The sequence below is a fragment of the Artemia franciscana genome, chromosome 21, assembly GCF_032884065.1.
Source record: "Artemia franciscana chromosome 21, ASM3288406v1, whole genome shotgun sequence".
Taxonomy (NCBI): Eukaryota; Metazoa; Arthropoda; class Branchiopoda; order Anostraca; family Artemiidae; genus Artemia; species Artemia franciscana.
In genome coordinates this window covers 26739508-26757566 of record NC_088883.1, presented here as the reverse complement: position 1 = coordinate 26757566, position 18059 = coordinate 26739508, and the positions used below count along the sequence as shown (strand labels likewise).

The following is an 18059-nucleotide window of genomic DNA, read 5'->3' as shown; positions in this document are numbered from 1 at the left end:
TCGATTGGAAATTGAAAGGGCTATACTCTTTCTAATAGTCAAAAGTGATTGGAGGGCAACTCCCACGCCCACCATTTCCTCAAACACATCCAATCAAAACTTTGGGATAACTATTTTGTTCAACGTAGTTGATAGGTCCGGAAATCATATCTTTGAGGATGAACCCCTCCCTACAGTCCTCAGGGCAAGGGTTGTAAGTTATGCCCTGGGGACATATAAGGTATATGCAGAAAGGATCATCATATAAACTTCGGAGGGGGAACATTGGAAATTTTGAGATAGCCATTTTTGCCTTAGAAACTTCAAAAACATCTCAATCGATTGGAAATTGAAAGGGCTAGTGCGCTTTGAGATAGTCGAAGGCGATAGGACTAACCCCCCTACCACACCAACCATTTCCCCAGACCCATCCAATTCACATTTTTATGTAGCCATTTGGTTCAACGCAATTGAAAGGTCCGGAAATTATGTTCTTGAGGATGACCCCCCCCCTAGAGCCCTCAGGGCAAGGGTTTTAAGTTATGACCTGGGGGCGTATAAGGTATACATAGAAAGGATGATCGTATAAACTCGGGGCTCATTGGATTAGTAATCAGAAGTTAGAGTGCCCTTTTTAAGATTCGAAGTGGTAAGAGGGTGAATACCCCCTCCCCACACCTCGTATTTTCCCAAAATGCATCTGATAGAAATTCTGAGATGGCCATTTGTTGTCGAAGAAGCTTCGAAAATAGTTCATTCGATTGGAAACTGAAGGGGCTAGTGCCCCTTTTATTAATCATAATTAAAGGGCAACAGGCCCCCCAGGTCCATCAACTCCCAAAACACATCTAATCAAAATTTTAAGAGAGCCATTTTTTCAACTTAACTGAAATGTCTAGAAATCCTGTCTTTGAGTCTTACAACCCCCCACAGCTCTTGGGGCAAGGGTTGTAAGTTATGCCCTGGGGACTTATACGGTATATAGAAAGGGGTGATCGTATAGCCTTCGGAGGGGACACACTGAATTCGTAATCAGAAGTTCTAGTGCTCTTTTTAAGTTTCAGAGTGATCGGAGGATGATACCCACACCTCGTATCTTCCCAAAATGCATCTGATTTTAATTTTGAGATGGCCACTTGTTGTCGTAGAAACTTCAAAAACAGCTCATTCGATTTGAAATTGAAAGGGCCAGTGCCCTTTTTAATAATCAAAGTGATTGGAGGGTGATTATCCCCCCCCTGTACTCCAATCACAGCGCGAGTGGCCGGTGCTCTTTTTAAGAGTAACAAGAGATTGGAGGTCAAGCAGCCCTTCTCTCAAGCCCGCTCATTTTCCAAACTCATCCAGTTAAAATTTTGAGACAGCCATTTTGTTCAGCATAGTAGAACGGTCCAGCAACTATGTCTTTAGGGATATTATTAGGCATGTTAATCCCCCACAATTATGCAAGTGGCCCATTATGCTTTAAAACTGAATGTTGCTTTACAAATAAATCAAAAGGCATTGTGTTAAATGGCCAATAAGACACCTCAGCATTATATTGGGAACGACTGGGTGTATAAGTTGAAACTTTCGGGATACTTATATTACTACTTCTGCTCTTACAATTTAAATCAATAGAGTGTGGGTGTATCTAGGCTGTCAAAGAGTCAATTTAACTGATAATCCACGGTCATTTTTTTGTTACTGTTTTTTCCAGTAAAGCGCAAATTGTGTTCTGGTCTTGAGAAGGCACAGGGGTTATCAGCCCTATTCATGTTAATTTTTGCTCGCTTTGAGTTTGACTCGGTTATTTACTGTAATTCCTGTTCTTTTTGTGTTTAGTTTATTTATTGACAGTAATTTGTGGTAATTTTACGCTTGGAAGATTATTTGACTTTGTTTTTGCTCATTCTTGGCTTAACGGAGCTCTATACTTTTCTTTGAAAAACTTGTCTCGTGGAAAAAATTATAAATTAATTTCTTGTAAACATGATTTTTCGTCTTTGAATGACATGTTTACGAATTAATTGAAATCTAGGCGTATACCAATGCTAGTTCTTAATTCGTCGGGTAAACTGAAACCTCACCGAAGAGTCGCCAACTTCCTCCCATCTGACGAACATATTGGAGCACCACGTGCGCCAGAAAGTTCCATTAAGCATGTCACAGTCCCACAGTGCGTGACACAGTCTTCGCAGCTCTTGCTACAATTCCGCCAAGCTTAGCAATCTTTCGCAAAACTTGGAACTCGCCAAGTGGTGTAAGCTATTTCTGAAGTTGGCGATTCCTCGACTGATACATCACTAGTCATTTCGTTTTTTTAAAGTTTCACAAGTCACGTAGAAATCAATATTCGCTACGAGTTTCTTTACTAAGGATTGGACAGCTTCCATTTTCAAAGATGACAGTGAATAAGTCACTCTTACGTAACATAACTGGAAATTTAATTCAAAAAGCAGATTTTTCTCCACAACTCTTTGAATAATTAACTGGATTCTTATCTCTTGTGCTACAAACTAAATTTGCCATGTTTAATAAAAAGAAATAATCATTGATCAGATACGTACGGATGAATCCTTTTCCTGGGGTGGGGGATAATATTAAAAAAAAATCATTTGGTAAACTGAATAAGAAGTGACCATAAATTCAATAAAATTCAGAATTTGGAGGAGGGAGGGGAAGTTGGCCCAGAGGCCAACTCCTGCAAACCTTCCTGTTATTGAATGATTTAAAAATGGAAAAAAAAACGAAACAAAAAATACATTCGGCAACCAATTCCGAAATTAGCCAGAATATTTGGGAAGAAATTTATGAAAAGACGTAGGCTGTCCACCTCTACCCAAATTGGGAAGCCCAGAGACAGGCATTTACAGAGAGGTGGGGGGGTGTAGCACGATATTCAAGAGCATTTTCATTCTTTGATTCCCTCTTCTTTTACTAATTTGCCCCCCTCCAACATATATTGAAAGTTCGTTTGTATACGGGCCATTCTAGGGGCATCTTTAATCCCGTTTCCTTTCAATTTTACCTTTGCAGAAGGATCATAAACCAAGAAAAAGGGAGAGGGTTGTTCAAGAAAACGTAAGGAGCAAGGATTTTTCCGTTTTCTAATAAAGATACAAAAAGAGCATTTTTATAAACACTAGAAGGGGGGGGGAACTTAGTATTTTTTTATTTTTTAATGAAAATACCACAAAAAGGTGATTCTTCAATATAGGAGGGAGGACAATGCCTCTTCCTTTTCCCAAATTGATGCCCCTGCTGAGATGCATTTTCTTCAATTTTACGTGGGGATCATTCGTCTGATTTTCCTGGTAGGCATTCGTCTGATATTCATTTGAGTAATAGTAAAGTATTACTACTGATGACGGTCAATGCAAATGTGACCGAAATATCTAGTATTTTTTTCTGAAATTTATCACTGTTTATTAGAAGGACTTATCCCTATTTGAACTTTTATTTATCGTCCTGGAAAGGAAATGTGGTCTTCGAATTATGTATTGTGTTAACCAAGGGGATACACTTTACCCCATTTCGCACACCCCAAGAAGGTACAAAAGGAAAAAGAGATATGGATTTGGAGGCCCAGAGGCAGTGTTGGTAGCGAAAAATCACATAATCCTGTGACTGTTGTGCAATCCCTAAACTATGATGTGCTAATATCCATGCGATTCTCGGCAAGGGGTCGAAGAACCCAAGCCCCCATCTACTCGAGATCTCACGATTTTTGCAATTTTCTGAAAAATATCCTATATTTTTAATTTATCTATGTGAAAATCCGAACACAATTAAAATGATGATTATTTATCTTTTGTGTTAGTGTTCAAATAGTGTATGTATCTACCCCCAACTTAACGGGCTAGAGGAGCCTTCCGGGGGGGTCAATACCACCATGTTTTGTGCCTAATTTTATTTATAAAATATATCTTACACAAAAGTAACAGAAACTATAAAAAAGAATAAAGGATACCCTTTAGATTCTCCAGAACGATTGCTGATGCATCGGGCGTCGAATCAACATTTAGATCACTGGGTGGTTTAAAAATCGTTGGTTTTTACAGAAAAAAGCAGTACCCTTGTCGCGCGACCCGTATTATTAGATATCAATCCATTATGTTACCACCAGGTTTAAAATTACTAAAAGACAACAAATGTTACTGCAGGTTGGGTCAAACTCAAATCCGCTGTTTCTGTAGGACAGTCTTCTTACCACTGTTCTGTGCTATCAGACACTATACTGATCACAATTCTTTTTTTTAGTTTTTCAATTTATTTTCCTCCTACTTTACCATTTTTTTCTTTTTGCCGACATAAAATTTTATACAGGAGGTTAACTGTTCAGGGGGTTTCATACAATTTCACACATGAGGTTTCACGGAATTCAACTGATCATTCTTTTTACTGGCTTAAAATTTCACACAGCAGGTAAACAGTTCAGGTTTCACACAGTTTCACACCGGAGGTTTTACAGAACTTAACTGTTCATTCTTTTTGATGGCTTAAAATTTCACATAGGAAGTTTTTTTTTAATCGATAGGTTTTAAAAAAGCGGTCTTATTTGTTGCTTTAACAATACTTAAGTATTTGAGACTAAATGATTCAAACACCTCACTACTTAAAATAACTCAAGTACTTGATTAAATCACTTATGTACTGGGAAAAATGCAACTTACCGATAGCATGCTTTATCCCAAGATAATTTACCATTCTCGCTCTTGCTGTTCTCAATTCTTTCTTGAACGTCGGCCATCTTAAATAAAATTAAATGTTAAACGAATAAATACATTCATGCAAAAAAAGCCTCCTTGAAAGAGAGGAATAAATACACTCTCTAAGAATATTATAAGATGACTTGCATCTTATTATAAGCTCTTATCTCATGGACGGGGGGGGGGGATCACGCTCGAATGTTTGTCTGAAGACCCCCCCCCCCTCCTAGTGGAAAACTTAAAAATAGTGACCAAAAAATGTTCTCCTTTCTAATTTTGAAACCCTTCCCTAAGTAAAATGCTCTCATACCCCCTACCCTTCCCTCCCTCAAGAGCATGTGTATCATAAGAAATCTGAGGAATCTCTCTGAGGAGCCCTGATGGGGCTTCAAATCTTTCATCAGATTAAATAAAAAAAACAAGTTTTTTTTAATGAAAGAAAGGAGCAACATTAAAACTTAAAACGAACAGAAATTACTCCGCATATGAAAGGGGCTTTTCCTCCTCAACGCCTAGCTCTTTACGCTAAAGTTTGACTCTTTCTCTCAACTGTACTTTTTAAAACAGTAAGAAACTTTAGCGTAAAGAGCAGAGCGTTGAGGAGGAAAAGCCCCTTTCATTTACGGGGTAATTTCTGTTGGATTGAAGTTTCAATGTTGATCCTTACTTTCATTTAAAAAAACTTGTTTTTTAATTTAATTTCTGGATGTTTTTGAATTAATGCATGTTTTGATCTTGGCTCTCCGCATAAAATAATTAAAACGGAATTTGCATTTTAATTAATTGCAATTAATCGGAAGATTTTGAGAAAAAAGGAGCGAGGGAGGAGGCCTAGTTGCCCTTCAATTTTTTGATTACTTAAAAAGCCAACTGGAACTTTTAATTTTTTACGAACGTTTTCATTGGCAAAAATATACGTAACTTACGAAATTACTTACGTAACGAACTTCTACGTTCGTATGTTTTGATTGCGTATATGAGGGGGTTCAACCCTCGTTGATACCTCGCTCTTTACACTAAAGCTTAAATTTTGTCCCAATTCCTTTAAAATGACCTCTGAATCACAAAGGCCGTAGAATGAATAGTTGAAACTACTAAAAATACTTTAGCGTAAAGAGTGAGGTATTACGACGAGGTAAACCCCTCATATGCGTAATTATTTTTGTTCGTTTTAAATTTTAATGCTGCTCCTTACTTTCAGTAGAAAAAACTTTTCATATTTATTTTTTCATTGTTTTTTCAAATAATGCTAGAAAATCCTGCGACCCCTTCATTGAAATTCTATTCCCCCATGAGAAGTTCCTCCATGGAAATATCCTTCCACGTAACACCCCTCAACTCTCCCCTCTAAACCAAAAAATCCCCCTGAAAACGTCTGTACACTTCCCAGTAACCATTACTATATGTAAACACAAGTCAAAGTTTGTACCTTGCAGCCCCTCCCACGGGGACTGCGGGGGAGTAAGTCGTCCCCAAAGACATAGTTCTTAGGTTTTTCGAATATGGTGAATAAAATGGCTATCTCAGAATTTTGATCCGATGACTTTTGGGAAATAATGAGTGTGGGAGGGGGCCTAGGTGCCCCCTCCCACGGTGCTCCCGTATCGACCACTCAGTCGATATCCCCCCCTAATGTGCAAATATATAGCCCAAATTTGTTTCTAAAGTATTATATTTTCAACATATTTTCTGATATTGCATTAGGATTGAGCGTCAAAGAAAAAGGTACTAATCAAATGAAGCACTTGAGTGAGTTTCGTATAATACACAAGTACCTCATTTTTCTTATTTTTACCCTACGGAACAAGTTTTCCGCGTACTTACTTAGTGTGCTGTACGGATACTTTGGCTGAAAGCCAAATATAAAATCCTTCTTGTTCGGTGTCATAGTCTTCTACGGTACACTTCAATGAATAAGTAAAAATACCAGCTAGTAAATAGAGACGTAATAGTTATTAAGAAAACCCAGAGGGCTTATAATATTCTCCACATTTATACCATCCAATAATTTACACAGAAAAGGAATCCGTCAACAAAGAGGTTTGCTCTAAGTTCCTCTTAAATATGTCAATTAACTGAATTAACGTCACACTAATTTCTAGCTATTTAATAATTGCAGTATAATGTTTCATCCAACGAACATTTTTTTTTTGTTTATACAAGACGGCAAGCCAAATTCTCCCTGTCAGAAAAACAGGTTTTTCACATATAAACATTTTTGGCAAGATATCAGAAGGGAAGTCTTAAAGGAATTAAGAAAATGACTATCTAATAATTAACTCGCGCAGGTTAAATGGGGAATGGAGTGGTCCTTCACTCCAGCAAACATTCAAGCCCCCCCCTTCCATCAAGAAATATGTTAGGAAATCAAAAGGCTAAGCATCGTATGTCAAAAGTGTAAGTTCAATGAGAACATCAAAGCAACTAATGTTCCTTGAAGTAACTCAAATAGCTTCTTTTCCCTAAGTGGATCAGTAGCGACAATTGTACTTATTATTATTAGTGGTGGTTTTATTCGTTTTTAGTTTAGTGTTTTTTCTTTTCATCTTGTGCTGAGGACGCCTAGTTTGGATATAGGCGAAATATACGCATTATTTTAGTCTTTCCTCTCTAATGGCCGAAGTCTCGTTTGAGGTTTTTTTGTGGAGTTTTATCTCTCTTTGTTGTTTATTCTCATGTCTGGCCAGTTCGGCTTAAGAACTTTCATAAAACTTTATATAGCAATTCTATTATAGTCACTCAGGTAAAATGAAAAACCTTTATACAACAAGATTTGATGCGGATCTTGAGTGCATTCTTCTAACCCAGTTGCGTCAATTAACACAAGCTTAGGGGAACAATTTTTTATTTCAAAATCGAGGGATGGATTGAATTTATTGTTTTTTTTAGTTATTCCCAGGAAATGCAAAAACTAGGCATTTTTCAATTAAAATACCAGAAAAGGGTATGTTTCAAATCTAGGAGGCTAAGTGCCACTTACCACCTCCAATTGACGCCAATTTTGAGACTCTTAAAGATGGGGGGTTGGCGTTGAAAACAGTGACATAATTTTGTCAAAATCCAAGTGTGGGGGGGGGTCAAAGTTGGAGCCAATTTTCCCAAAACAAGTGTAAATCACAGTAAAAAAAAAGCCATTTAGTACCATAAAGGTACTAATTAGTACTATAAAGGTGTTTTATAGTACTATAAAGGTAAATATGTACTGAGAAAACTGATCTGTTTCTGTAGACACATGAATGATTCTGTTTTATCATTTTTTTGACGAGATTTTGGAAGAAACTAAGTTTCAGCTGGGGGACGGGTAAACTGGGGTCTGAGTGGGGCGGTTATTCGAGGTCTGGGATTCGTCCCATACCAAATTACGCCCCGTGTTGAAAACACCTTCTTCGAACATAATTTAGACTCGGAAAACATCCTTTATTGCTCAATACCCCAAATCAACTAGGGCTACTTCCTCCCAGAGCGATTCCGGATGCGGAATTCCAGCCTAGTCTACTTTTAAGTTTTTTGAGAATAATATGTATCACCACAACATTTTTGTTTGTGCTAACATTTTAAGTCCTCGGTAGTATAGTGGTCAGTATCCCCGCCTGTCACGCGGGAGACCGGGGTTCGATTCCCCGCCGGGGAGGAATTTTTTACTTTAGTTTTTTCAACATAAGAAAAGTTTTTTCTGGTATTTTCACTAATTTCGTTGTAAAGAAAGGGGATTTTCAATAGAGAGTTTACAGAAAAACCTCAATATATGGAAAAGTACATGCTCGTCAAAAATGAAAACAAAGCAATTACGAAGTTTCAGTAATTGCGCTTTTAAGTTACTAAACAAGATAGAGAACAACGATAGCTTTCAAGATAAATAGGCTTGGAGAAAGAAGATGGCTTCTCAGACACTGCCAATCGATATACAGGCCTAGTGACCATGCGTATTGTTCTCCAAACAGTGAAAATGCAAATAATAAGCTTTTATTTTACAGGGGAGGCTTTGATAAGGAAATTCAAAAGACGTTAGTTACAAAAGAGACTTACCACAGATAATAAAACGACTTCTGCGTTATTCGCCTTTAATAATAACGATAATTTTTTTGAACAGTTGCCCATTTTCAAAACTAGGTGCCAGGTCTCACGGAAGTGTACCACTCTCGGAGCAAACAGCTGCTACGTAGCCGATCAAACGGTCCTCCAAAACGTGAACTCGGTTTCAGTGAGTGGTAGAGCCTTTGACTTTCTTTTAAGGCATTTGTTAATTATTCAGAACACACCCAAGAAGTGAAGTAAGATTAATCTTAATGAAATATACCAGAACATGATGAAAATATAATACTTTGGAACAAAATTATGGAAAGCAGGTCGAGGAGAACGCATTATATTAAATGCCTAACATAACCTAATCAAGCCAAAATATCTACATATTATATATTTTGTTAAAATCACACTACATCATAGTTTTTTCCACTGAGCCTAAACTACTTTTCTTTGAATACAGATAGCTAAACCGGTTTTTGTCAGATCTTCCAGATCAAAATTCTTGAGTGCCGTTGCGATATTTAACAAGTACCTTTTTTAACATAACCTAATCTAGCCAAAATATTAACTCTAGATATTATATATTTGATTGAAATAAACCTACACCGTAGTCTTTCCACTGAGCCTAAGTTACTTGTCTTCGAATACTGATAGCTAAACGGGTTTTTGTCAGATCTTCCAGATCAAAATTCTTGAGTGCAGTCTCGATATTTAACGAGTACCTCTATTAATAACAAAATTTTCCGGACCTGCATGAAACGAAAATATACTCCAGTGAATTTTTAAAAGCCAGAAGAAGTTTATATATTTGAAAAGCCAAGGAGGTACCGGGAAACGAAGTAAACCCTTCGATTCAGCACAAGGGGCTTCTCATTCCTCAAACCGCTCGTCTCCGGGTCCAGCCACAGTCCACCGAACTGCGACGAGCCCCGCCGATTCCATATGTTCCCACAACCAGCTGTATCATTATTATTTTTTTTCATTTGAGTAGATAACTCGTTAATCGAGCATATAATTTATTCTTATCTTTATATACGGGGAGATAGTAGCAATTACGGCAATTCATGAAAATGTAAGGGGGAGGGAGCAAAATTTACTTCAAAATCTAAGGTGGCAATTTTGTTGTTTTATCAAAATGTAGGTGATGAGGGAGGCAAAAATACAAAGAGGATCAAATACCCCTACATCACCCCCTACCACCCAAACTAACGCCCCTGGACAGCCCCCAGATATTGGACTGGAGATCCCTGGAATTTTTTTTAAAGATTGTGGCTTCAGCGTAACTTTCCATTGGAAAAATCTACCCCCCTAACTCCAGGCAGTGGCGGAGCCCCCAAGTATTTTTTGGTGCACTCATTCCTTTTTTTCACTCTCTTTTCGAATAAATTTATTAATTTGGTCAATTATTGGCGCCTTTGTAACATCGGCCCCCCAAAGATTTTACTCCTTGCCTCCCCAAGATCTTGCTCTACATCCGCCCCTGACTACAGGCCTAGACCTGTCTGCACCTATGAATAAATAAAATTACATTAAACAAGAAAAGTTACTAAACAAACTTGAACAACTTGTCTGTATTACAAAAAAAGACAATGACCCCAAAAAACAAGAGCTAAGAGCTCATATGGCACTTGTGACGAGGCAAGAAGAGCTAAGAGCCAAGAGTTCATATGGTATGAGCTCTAACAAAATTCTAAGAATCAATAGATTGATTTAAAATAAAAATCAGAGGCTTAATGCTTGTCAGGATTCAAAATAAGAGTCACGAAGCCCTTCTAAATATCAAAATTCATTAAGATCCGATCACCCACTCGTAAGTTATAAATACTTAATTTTTTCTAATTTTTCCTCTCCCTTTAGCCCCCCAGATGGCCAAATCTGTGAAAACGACTTTATCAAGTCAATTTGTGCAGCTCCCTGAAACGCCTACCAATTTTCATCGTCCTAGCACGTCCAGAAGCACCAAACTCGCCGAATCACTGAACCCCTTCCCCCAACTCCCCCAAAGAGAGCGAATCCAATACGGTTACGTCAATCACGTATCAAGGACTTTTGCTTATTTTATAGGCTACACCAAGCTTCATCCCGATTCCTCCACTCCAAGTGTTTTCCAAGAGATCTGAGTCACGAGGTCCTTCTAAATATGAAGTTTCATGAAGATCTGATCACTCCTTCGTAAGTTAAAAATACGTCATTTTTTCTAATTTTTCATAATTACCCCCCCCCCCCCCCAATAGAGCGGATCCGTTCCAATTATGTAAATCACGTATCTAAGACTTCTGCTTATTTTTCCCACCAAGTTTCATCCCGATCCCTCCAATCTAAGCGTTTTCCATGATTTTAGGTTCCCCCACCCCAAACTCCCCCTAATGTCACCAGATCTGGTCGGGATTTAAAATAAGAGCTTTGAGACACGATATCCTTCAAAATATCAAATTTCATTGAGATCCGATCACCCGTTCGTAAGTTAAAAATACCTCATTTTTTATAATTTTTCAGAATTAACCCCCCCCCCAACTACCCCAAAGAGAATGGATCTGTTCCAGTTATGTCAATCATGTATCTAGGACTTGTGCTTATTTTTCCCACCAGGTTTCATCCCGATCCCTCCACTCTAAGCGTTTTCCAAGATTTTAGGTTTCCCCCTCCTAACTCCCCCCCAATGTCACCAGATCCGACCGGGATTTAAAATAATAGCTCTGAGACACGATATCCTTCCAAACATCAAATCTCATTAAGATCTGATCAACCGTTCGTAAGTTAAAAATACTTCAATTTTTCTATTTTTTCCGGATTAACAGGCTCCTCACTCCCCCCAGATGGTCAAATCGGGAAAACGACTATTTATAACTTAATCTGGTCCGGTCCCTGATACGCCTGCCAAATTTAATCGTCCTAGCTTACCTGAAAGTGCCTAAAGTAGCAAAACCGGGACCGACAGACCGACAGAATTTGCGATTGCTATATGTCACTTGGTTAATACCCAGTGCCATAATAAAATTCATAAGAAAGATGCAACTAAGTTAATACACAGTCTAGCATCCATCCAACAAAATTTTGTTTCAATAAATCAACGATTAGATCGGAATCCGAAGAAAATCTTTTGAAATTTTCTTTGAAATGTCATAAACAAAAGGTTAAAACATCATGAATTCCTCCGCAAATTAACTTCACAAACTTATTTTGTAAGCTTCTAATGTCAAATACAAATTGCAAGGCTTATTCATAAATTTTTGTCTAATTTAAAATTAAATCAAATAATTCGGGGTAACGAACTGTAAGTAAGGAGCGATGCGGCTCAATAGTAACCGAAACCCTAAAAAACGGAATTTATGTGTTAATAGTTATATCAAAACAATCGGCTTATTACGATTATAGTTAGTGTTACCCATCAAAAGCTACGAGCCTGAGAAAATTTGCCTGATTTCCAAAAAGGGGAGAAACAACCCAAAAAGTCAAGAAATCTTAATGAAAATCATATCATCAGGTTCTGTATTCGAGAACTCTGTTGTATAAGTTACAAGCTCCCTTATGCAAAAATATGAAATGTTATATTTTTTGCAAGAAGAATGCAAAAACGTGCTATTTGTTGTTATTTTTTGTTGTTGTTTTTTTTTTCCAAGGGGGTGCTTGTATCGAACCAACAGTCCTATGTTATTGGAAAAGAACTCATTCGAATGCAAATTACAAGTTCTAGTGTCCTTTTTAAGTGACTAAAAAGATTGGAGGGAATCTAGCCCCCTGCCATAGCCCCCTGTCATTGCGTCCATAAAATGCCTTATATTGTTAACCGTTAATAAAAATTAAGGGTTAGTTGCGCAAACACAGATGGCATACGTAAACGACTAATGTCAACGATCTCTTGCTGACATCAAAATCCGGTTTCCCCAGACTCAGGAAGTAATAAATGACCATGAATGTAGGCTTAGGCTGTTTTAATGCTTCTTAACCTTCATAATAAGAAGCTGATTCCGGTGACTTTATTTTTAAAGAGTTTCTCAAGGTGAATTTAAGATAACCGCAACTGATATTAAAATTAAATAGAGTATTTGACGTTAAGAAAAAGGAGGTTCGCACGACCAACCTTAGAAACTTTTCACCATGGGTGTAGACATTCTTCCCTGAGACACAGAATAAAGAATAGTCTTGTAAAAAAAATGGTCTTGTCAAACAATTCGTGGTAACGAACTGTAGTATGGATCGACCCGGCTCAATAGTAACCGAAACTCGGAAAAACGGAGTTTTGACACCAATAGTTACATCAAAAGAATCGCAATTTAATGTTGATTTTAAATATATAAGTTTCATCAAGTTTAGTCAAACCCATCAAAAGTTACGAGCCTGAGAAAATTTGTTTTATTTTAGAGAATAGGGGAAACATCCCCTAAAAGTCATAGAATATTAACGAAAATCACACCATCAGATTCAGCGTATCCGAGAACCCTGCTGTAGAAGTTTCAAGCTCCTATCAACAAAAATGTGGAATTTTGTATTTTTTGCCAGAAGACAAATCACGGATGCGTGTTTATTTATTTATTTTTTTTCCCCAGGGGTGATCGTATCGACCCAGTTGCCCTAGAATGTCGCGAGAGGGCTCATTTAGGCGGACATTGAAAATTCTAGTGCCCTTTTTAAGTGACCAAAAGAAATTGGAGGGCACCTAGTCCCCCTCCCACGCACATTGTTTCCCCAAAGTCACCAGATCAAAATTTTGAGATATCCATTCTGTTCAGCTTAGTCGAAAACCTAGTAAATATGTCTTCTGGGAAGACTTATCCCCCCCCCCAGTCCCCGGGGGAGGGGCTGCAAGTTACAAACTATGACCATTGTTTACATATAGCAATTGCTAATTATGAAGTGTACAGACGTTTTCAGGGGGACTTTTTCACATTGGGGTGGGGATGGGTTATGGGGAGGAGGTTATGTGGGAGGATCTTTTTATGGCGGAATTTTTCATGAGGGAAGAGAATTTCCATGAAGGGGGCACAGGATTTTCAAGCATTATTTTAAAAAAAAATGAGAAAATAAATAATTTTTTTTCAACTGGAAGTAATGAGCAGCATTAGAACTCAAAACGAACATAAAATATTACGCATATAAGGCGGTTCGTCTCCTCCACAATACCTTGCTCTTTACGCTAAGGTATTTTTAGTAATTTCAACTCGTTACTCTAAAGCCTTTGTGATTCAGGGGTCATTCTGAAAGATTTGGGACAAAATTCAAGCTTTAGTGTAAAGAACGAGGTATTGACGAGGGGGCGAACCCCCTCATATACGTAATAAAAATACACAAATATAGAAATTCGTTACGTAAGTTAATTCGTAAGGTACGTATGTTTATTACTAACAAAAACGTTCGTAAAATATAAAAAAAATGTAGTTGCATTTTTAAGCAACCAAAAATTGGAGGGCAACTAGGCCTCTTCGCCCACCTCTTTTTTTATCAAAATCATCCGATCAAAACTAGGAGAAAGCTATTTAGCCAAAAACAGAATAATATGTAAATTTCGTTTTAATTATGCATATGCGGTGAGCCAAAATCAAAACATGCATTAATTCAAAAACGTTCAGAAATTAAATAAAAAAAAACAAGTTTTTTTAAACTGCAAGTAAGGAGCGACATTAAAACTTAAAACGAATAGAAATTATTCCGTATATAAAAAAGGTTGACCCCTCCTCAACGTCTCGCTCTTTACGCTAAAGTTTTTTATTGTTTTAAAAAGTAGAGCTGAGAGAAAGAGTCAAACTTTAGCGTAAAGAGCCAGGCGTTGAGGAGGGGTCAACCCCTTTTATATACGGAATAGTTTCTATTCGACTTAAGTTTTAATGTCGCTCCTTACTTGCAGTTTAAAAAACTTGTTTGTTTTTTTTATTTAATATAAAAAAAGAATGAATAGTCTTGTAAAAAAAGGGGGGACTTATGTATTGTACGAATAACACACTCGAAAACTTGTATCACAAACATGAGACATTACCCGTTTTTCACGGTGATAATACTAGACAAATAACTTGGGCTGTGAAAACCACAACAAAGAATTATGGAGGGGGAGCTGCCCAGAGCGCATTATATTAAATACGTAGCCTAAACTAACCTAACCAAAATACCAACTATATGTCTCATGTTCTCATGTCTCATGTTCACGATGTAAATTCTCGAATGTGTTTCTCGTATAATATATAAGTACCAAAAAAAGTTTCGACCCAACATTACAACGCTTCGCATCTCGGTGTTCCTGGTCTTCCAAGGTGTGCTCCCCTTCTGTCTTTTTGGTCTTTCCGCATTCGGGTTAGATAGCATATCGCTCCTCTTAATAAGATCAGCATAAGGGAGCATGTAGTAAGGAGGACCCCTCCCTAACTATCGTGTGTAATTAGGGACGTACGCAGGAGGGAGCCTTGAGCCCCCTTCATAATACAAAAATTTCTTGAAGTTATGGGTATTTGGGAACTCTATAAACCCCCCCCTCATGAGCCTTGAGTTCCATACGTACAGCGAGCCTGTTCCTCCCTCCATTTCAGAGGATTTTTAGAGTTCAAGTTTCAAATTTTTTTGCATTTAAAGTTTCACTTTTTAATTTTTTTAATTTTTCACTTTTAAGATTTTTAGTTTTTTAGTGTTTTAGTTTAAGTTTCACTTTTAAACTTTTATGTTTGAGGTTTTACTATCAAGGTCTTAATGTTAAAGGCTTTCTTTTAAAGTTTAGTTGTACAGTTTTTATGTTAAAATTTATTTTACTACTTTGAATTTTAAACTCATTGGGTTACTCCTTAAATGGTATTTTAGCAGATTATTTTCTGTACTTTAACATTGGTCTTTTTTTTAAGGGGAAACTCTCTATACTCCCCTTGAGCCTCGGGTTCTATGCCTACAGCAAGCCTTTCCATCCCTCTATTTTAGGGAATTTTGAAGGTTTAAGGCGTTTTGGCCTGTTTACAAAGATAGGCACCAAACAGCAAATTTTTCTAAAGATTTTTCTTTTTCCACTTATTAAATTTTAGCCATTTTTTTTCTATGAATACTAGGATGTGATTTTTTTCAGGGGAAGTGGCTATATCCCTCTCTTGGGACCGAGCTCTTCTGAAGTTGGAACCGGCATGCTGTTCGATTCTTCTTAAACTCACGATCTATAGCCTAAATTTTACCAACCCCCCTACAACCCCATAATATACATGCAATGGAAATCAGATTTTTCCGATATTTAGTACAAAAGTTCAAAAGACACAAATCCTTTTATTAGCCAGGGAACAGATTAACAAAATCTCTGGATATTTCGGTCGCATACACAATGGCTGTCCCCAGCAAAAAGGATTTGTCCTTATTGAACTGTTACTTGTAAATCGGATTCCATTTTTACTGTTCTTAACACTTTAATTTAAAAATTAGACATTAGGTTACCCATTTTAGTCCATGTGGAGTAAGTATATTTTCAGAACGGAAAATAGCCATTTGGATTCTCATATCCGTGGGAAAGTTGTCCTTGAGCCAATCGGTGTTCTGTACAAATCCAGAATTCTGGGGTATCCACAGCTTAGTCGGACTATTTTCTTGTCGAAAATAAACTAAACCTGCACTTGAGATGCAAACAATAGCCAGACATCCAATAATAAAATATGAAGGGTTTAAAGTTATGCAAATACCCCATCTGGAAAAAGAAAGAAAAATTATTAAGAACAGAGTCCTTTTTAGGGGAGGGTGTCGGGAGATCAATTGGGAGGGTGATAGTGGAGCATTGAAACGAAAAAAATAAAATGCACCCCGACTACTTAAATTTTGAAAAATATCTTTTTGTTCCTTCATAAAAAAAATGAAAAAAATACCCCCTGCCAGGGGCGCTAATTGTGAATTGACACCTCTGAGGGGGGTTTGCGGGGATTAGAATTGTACGCTCTGCATTAGCCCTTAAAAACTTTATACCGTGTATTACCAATGAAAAGAAAAGAAAGGGAAGAGTAAGGTTGTTGAAGCATTTTTTTATTTCTCCTTTAAATTTATTTACGTAATGGTATTTTCAAACTACCAAGTAGAACCTTTCCCACTAGCATACAGGCGAGGATTTACCAATGGGCCTGCTAGTCCCGGGCCTAAGGGCGCAATTAACTATTACAGAGGGACGTTTTTCTTAACAAAAATTAGACTGGTGTGATTTATCGTCAAGCGCCAGGACATTAGCTTTTGAGCCACTAAGCAGCTCAGAAATATCTCGCATATACGCATATGGGTAGGATAGATAAAACCTCTGGAGCAGCTGACTTAAAAAAAAACTAAAAAAAAATGTTGAAATAAATAATAAATAAACTATCGCATAAACTTGACAGTAGTATAGCCAATGTGAAGGCAGACTCTACGCCTGACGGTCTAATGATTATACCTTACCCTCACTAGATCCGGTGAATGACTACATCTTCCTGTAAGAACATGATTATAATATATTCGTCCTTCATTGAATAAGAGGAATGGTGAGTTATTATAATACTTAATATTAAGTAATCCCATGACAAATATATGAACATTTTTTTTTATTTCGGTGGAATGAAACTGGTCTTAAGACACGCACTTGAGTACAGTAAACCAGAAGCATTTTATGATATGAACCAAATTTTAATGAATCAAAAAGCGATAAATCTGCTACTCCTTTTTATTTCTTCTGACACGCGCTTGGATAAAGTAAACCGGTGAACTTGTGTTCCACAATAAATCAATTACTATTGCATTTTTTAAGGGAACGTATGATTACCAACGTCCCACCTAAAGGAGACCCCAAATACCCCTCCCCCAACTTTTTGCTCCCATTTTTGGACTTGGAATTTTTTTAGACTTACAATTTTTCGAATTTTTTTTTACTCGAATTTTTGGAAGTAAAATTTTTGGGGCTTAGATTTTTTGGATTCGATGAAAATACGTTTCTTTGAATCAATTTTATTGTTTAAAACGTTTTGTGCTCTGTTTCAAACAATTCGTGGTAACGAACTGTAGTAAGGAGCGACCCGGCTCAATAGTAACCAAAACTCTAAAAAATGGAATTTTTATACCAATACCTACATCAAAAGAATCGCATTTTAATGCTGATTTTAAATATATAAGTTTCATCAAGTTTAGTTTTACTCATCAAAAGTTACGAGCCTGAGAAAATATGAAAGAGGCTGCTTCCTCATCAACGCCCCGCTCTTTACGCTAAGGTTTTTTACTGTTTTAAAAAGAAGAATTGAGAGAAAGAGTCAAACTTTAGCGTAAAGAGCGGGGCGTTGATGAGGAAGCAGCCTCTTTCATATACGAAGTAATTTCTGCTCATTTTAAGTTTTAATGTCGCTCCTTACTTTCAGTTAAAAAAACTTGTTTTTTTATTTAATTTGCACAAAGCTCGATGAAAAT

The 18059-nt window shown here is 37.2% G+C and overlaps 1 protein-coding gene and 1 non-coding gene across 2 annotated transcripts in view; one reads left to right on the top strand and one right to left on the bottom strand.

Annotated features, from left to right (window-relative positions):
• LOC136040627 (protein patched homolog 3-like) overlaps window positions 1–18059 on the bottom strand; it is a gene marked incomplete in the record, with an annotated part of 148648 nt that overhangs the window by 118357 nt on the left and 12232 nt on the right. The window contains 2 exon segments of the mRNA XM_065724903.1: window positions 4635–4711; window positions 16086–16332. Of these exon segments, the coding sequence (XP_065580975.1) occupies window positions 4635–4711; window positions 16086–16332 (324 nt within the window).
• Trnad-guc (transfer RNA aspartic acid (anticodon GUC)) lies at window positions 8230–8301 on the top strand. The gene has a single exon. It is a non-coding gene; the product is annotated as a tRNA-Asp (tRNA).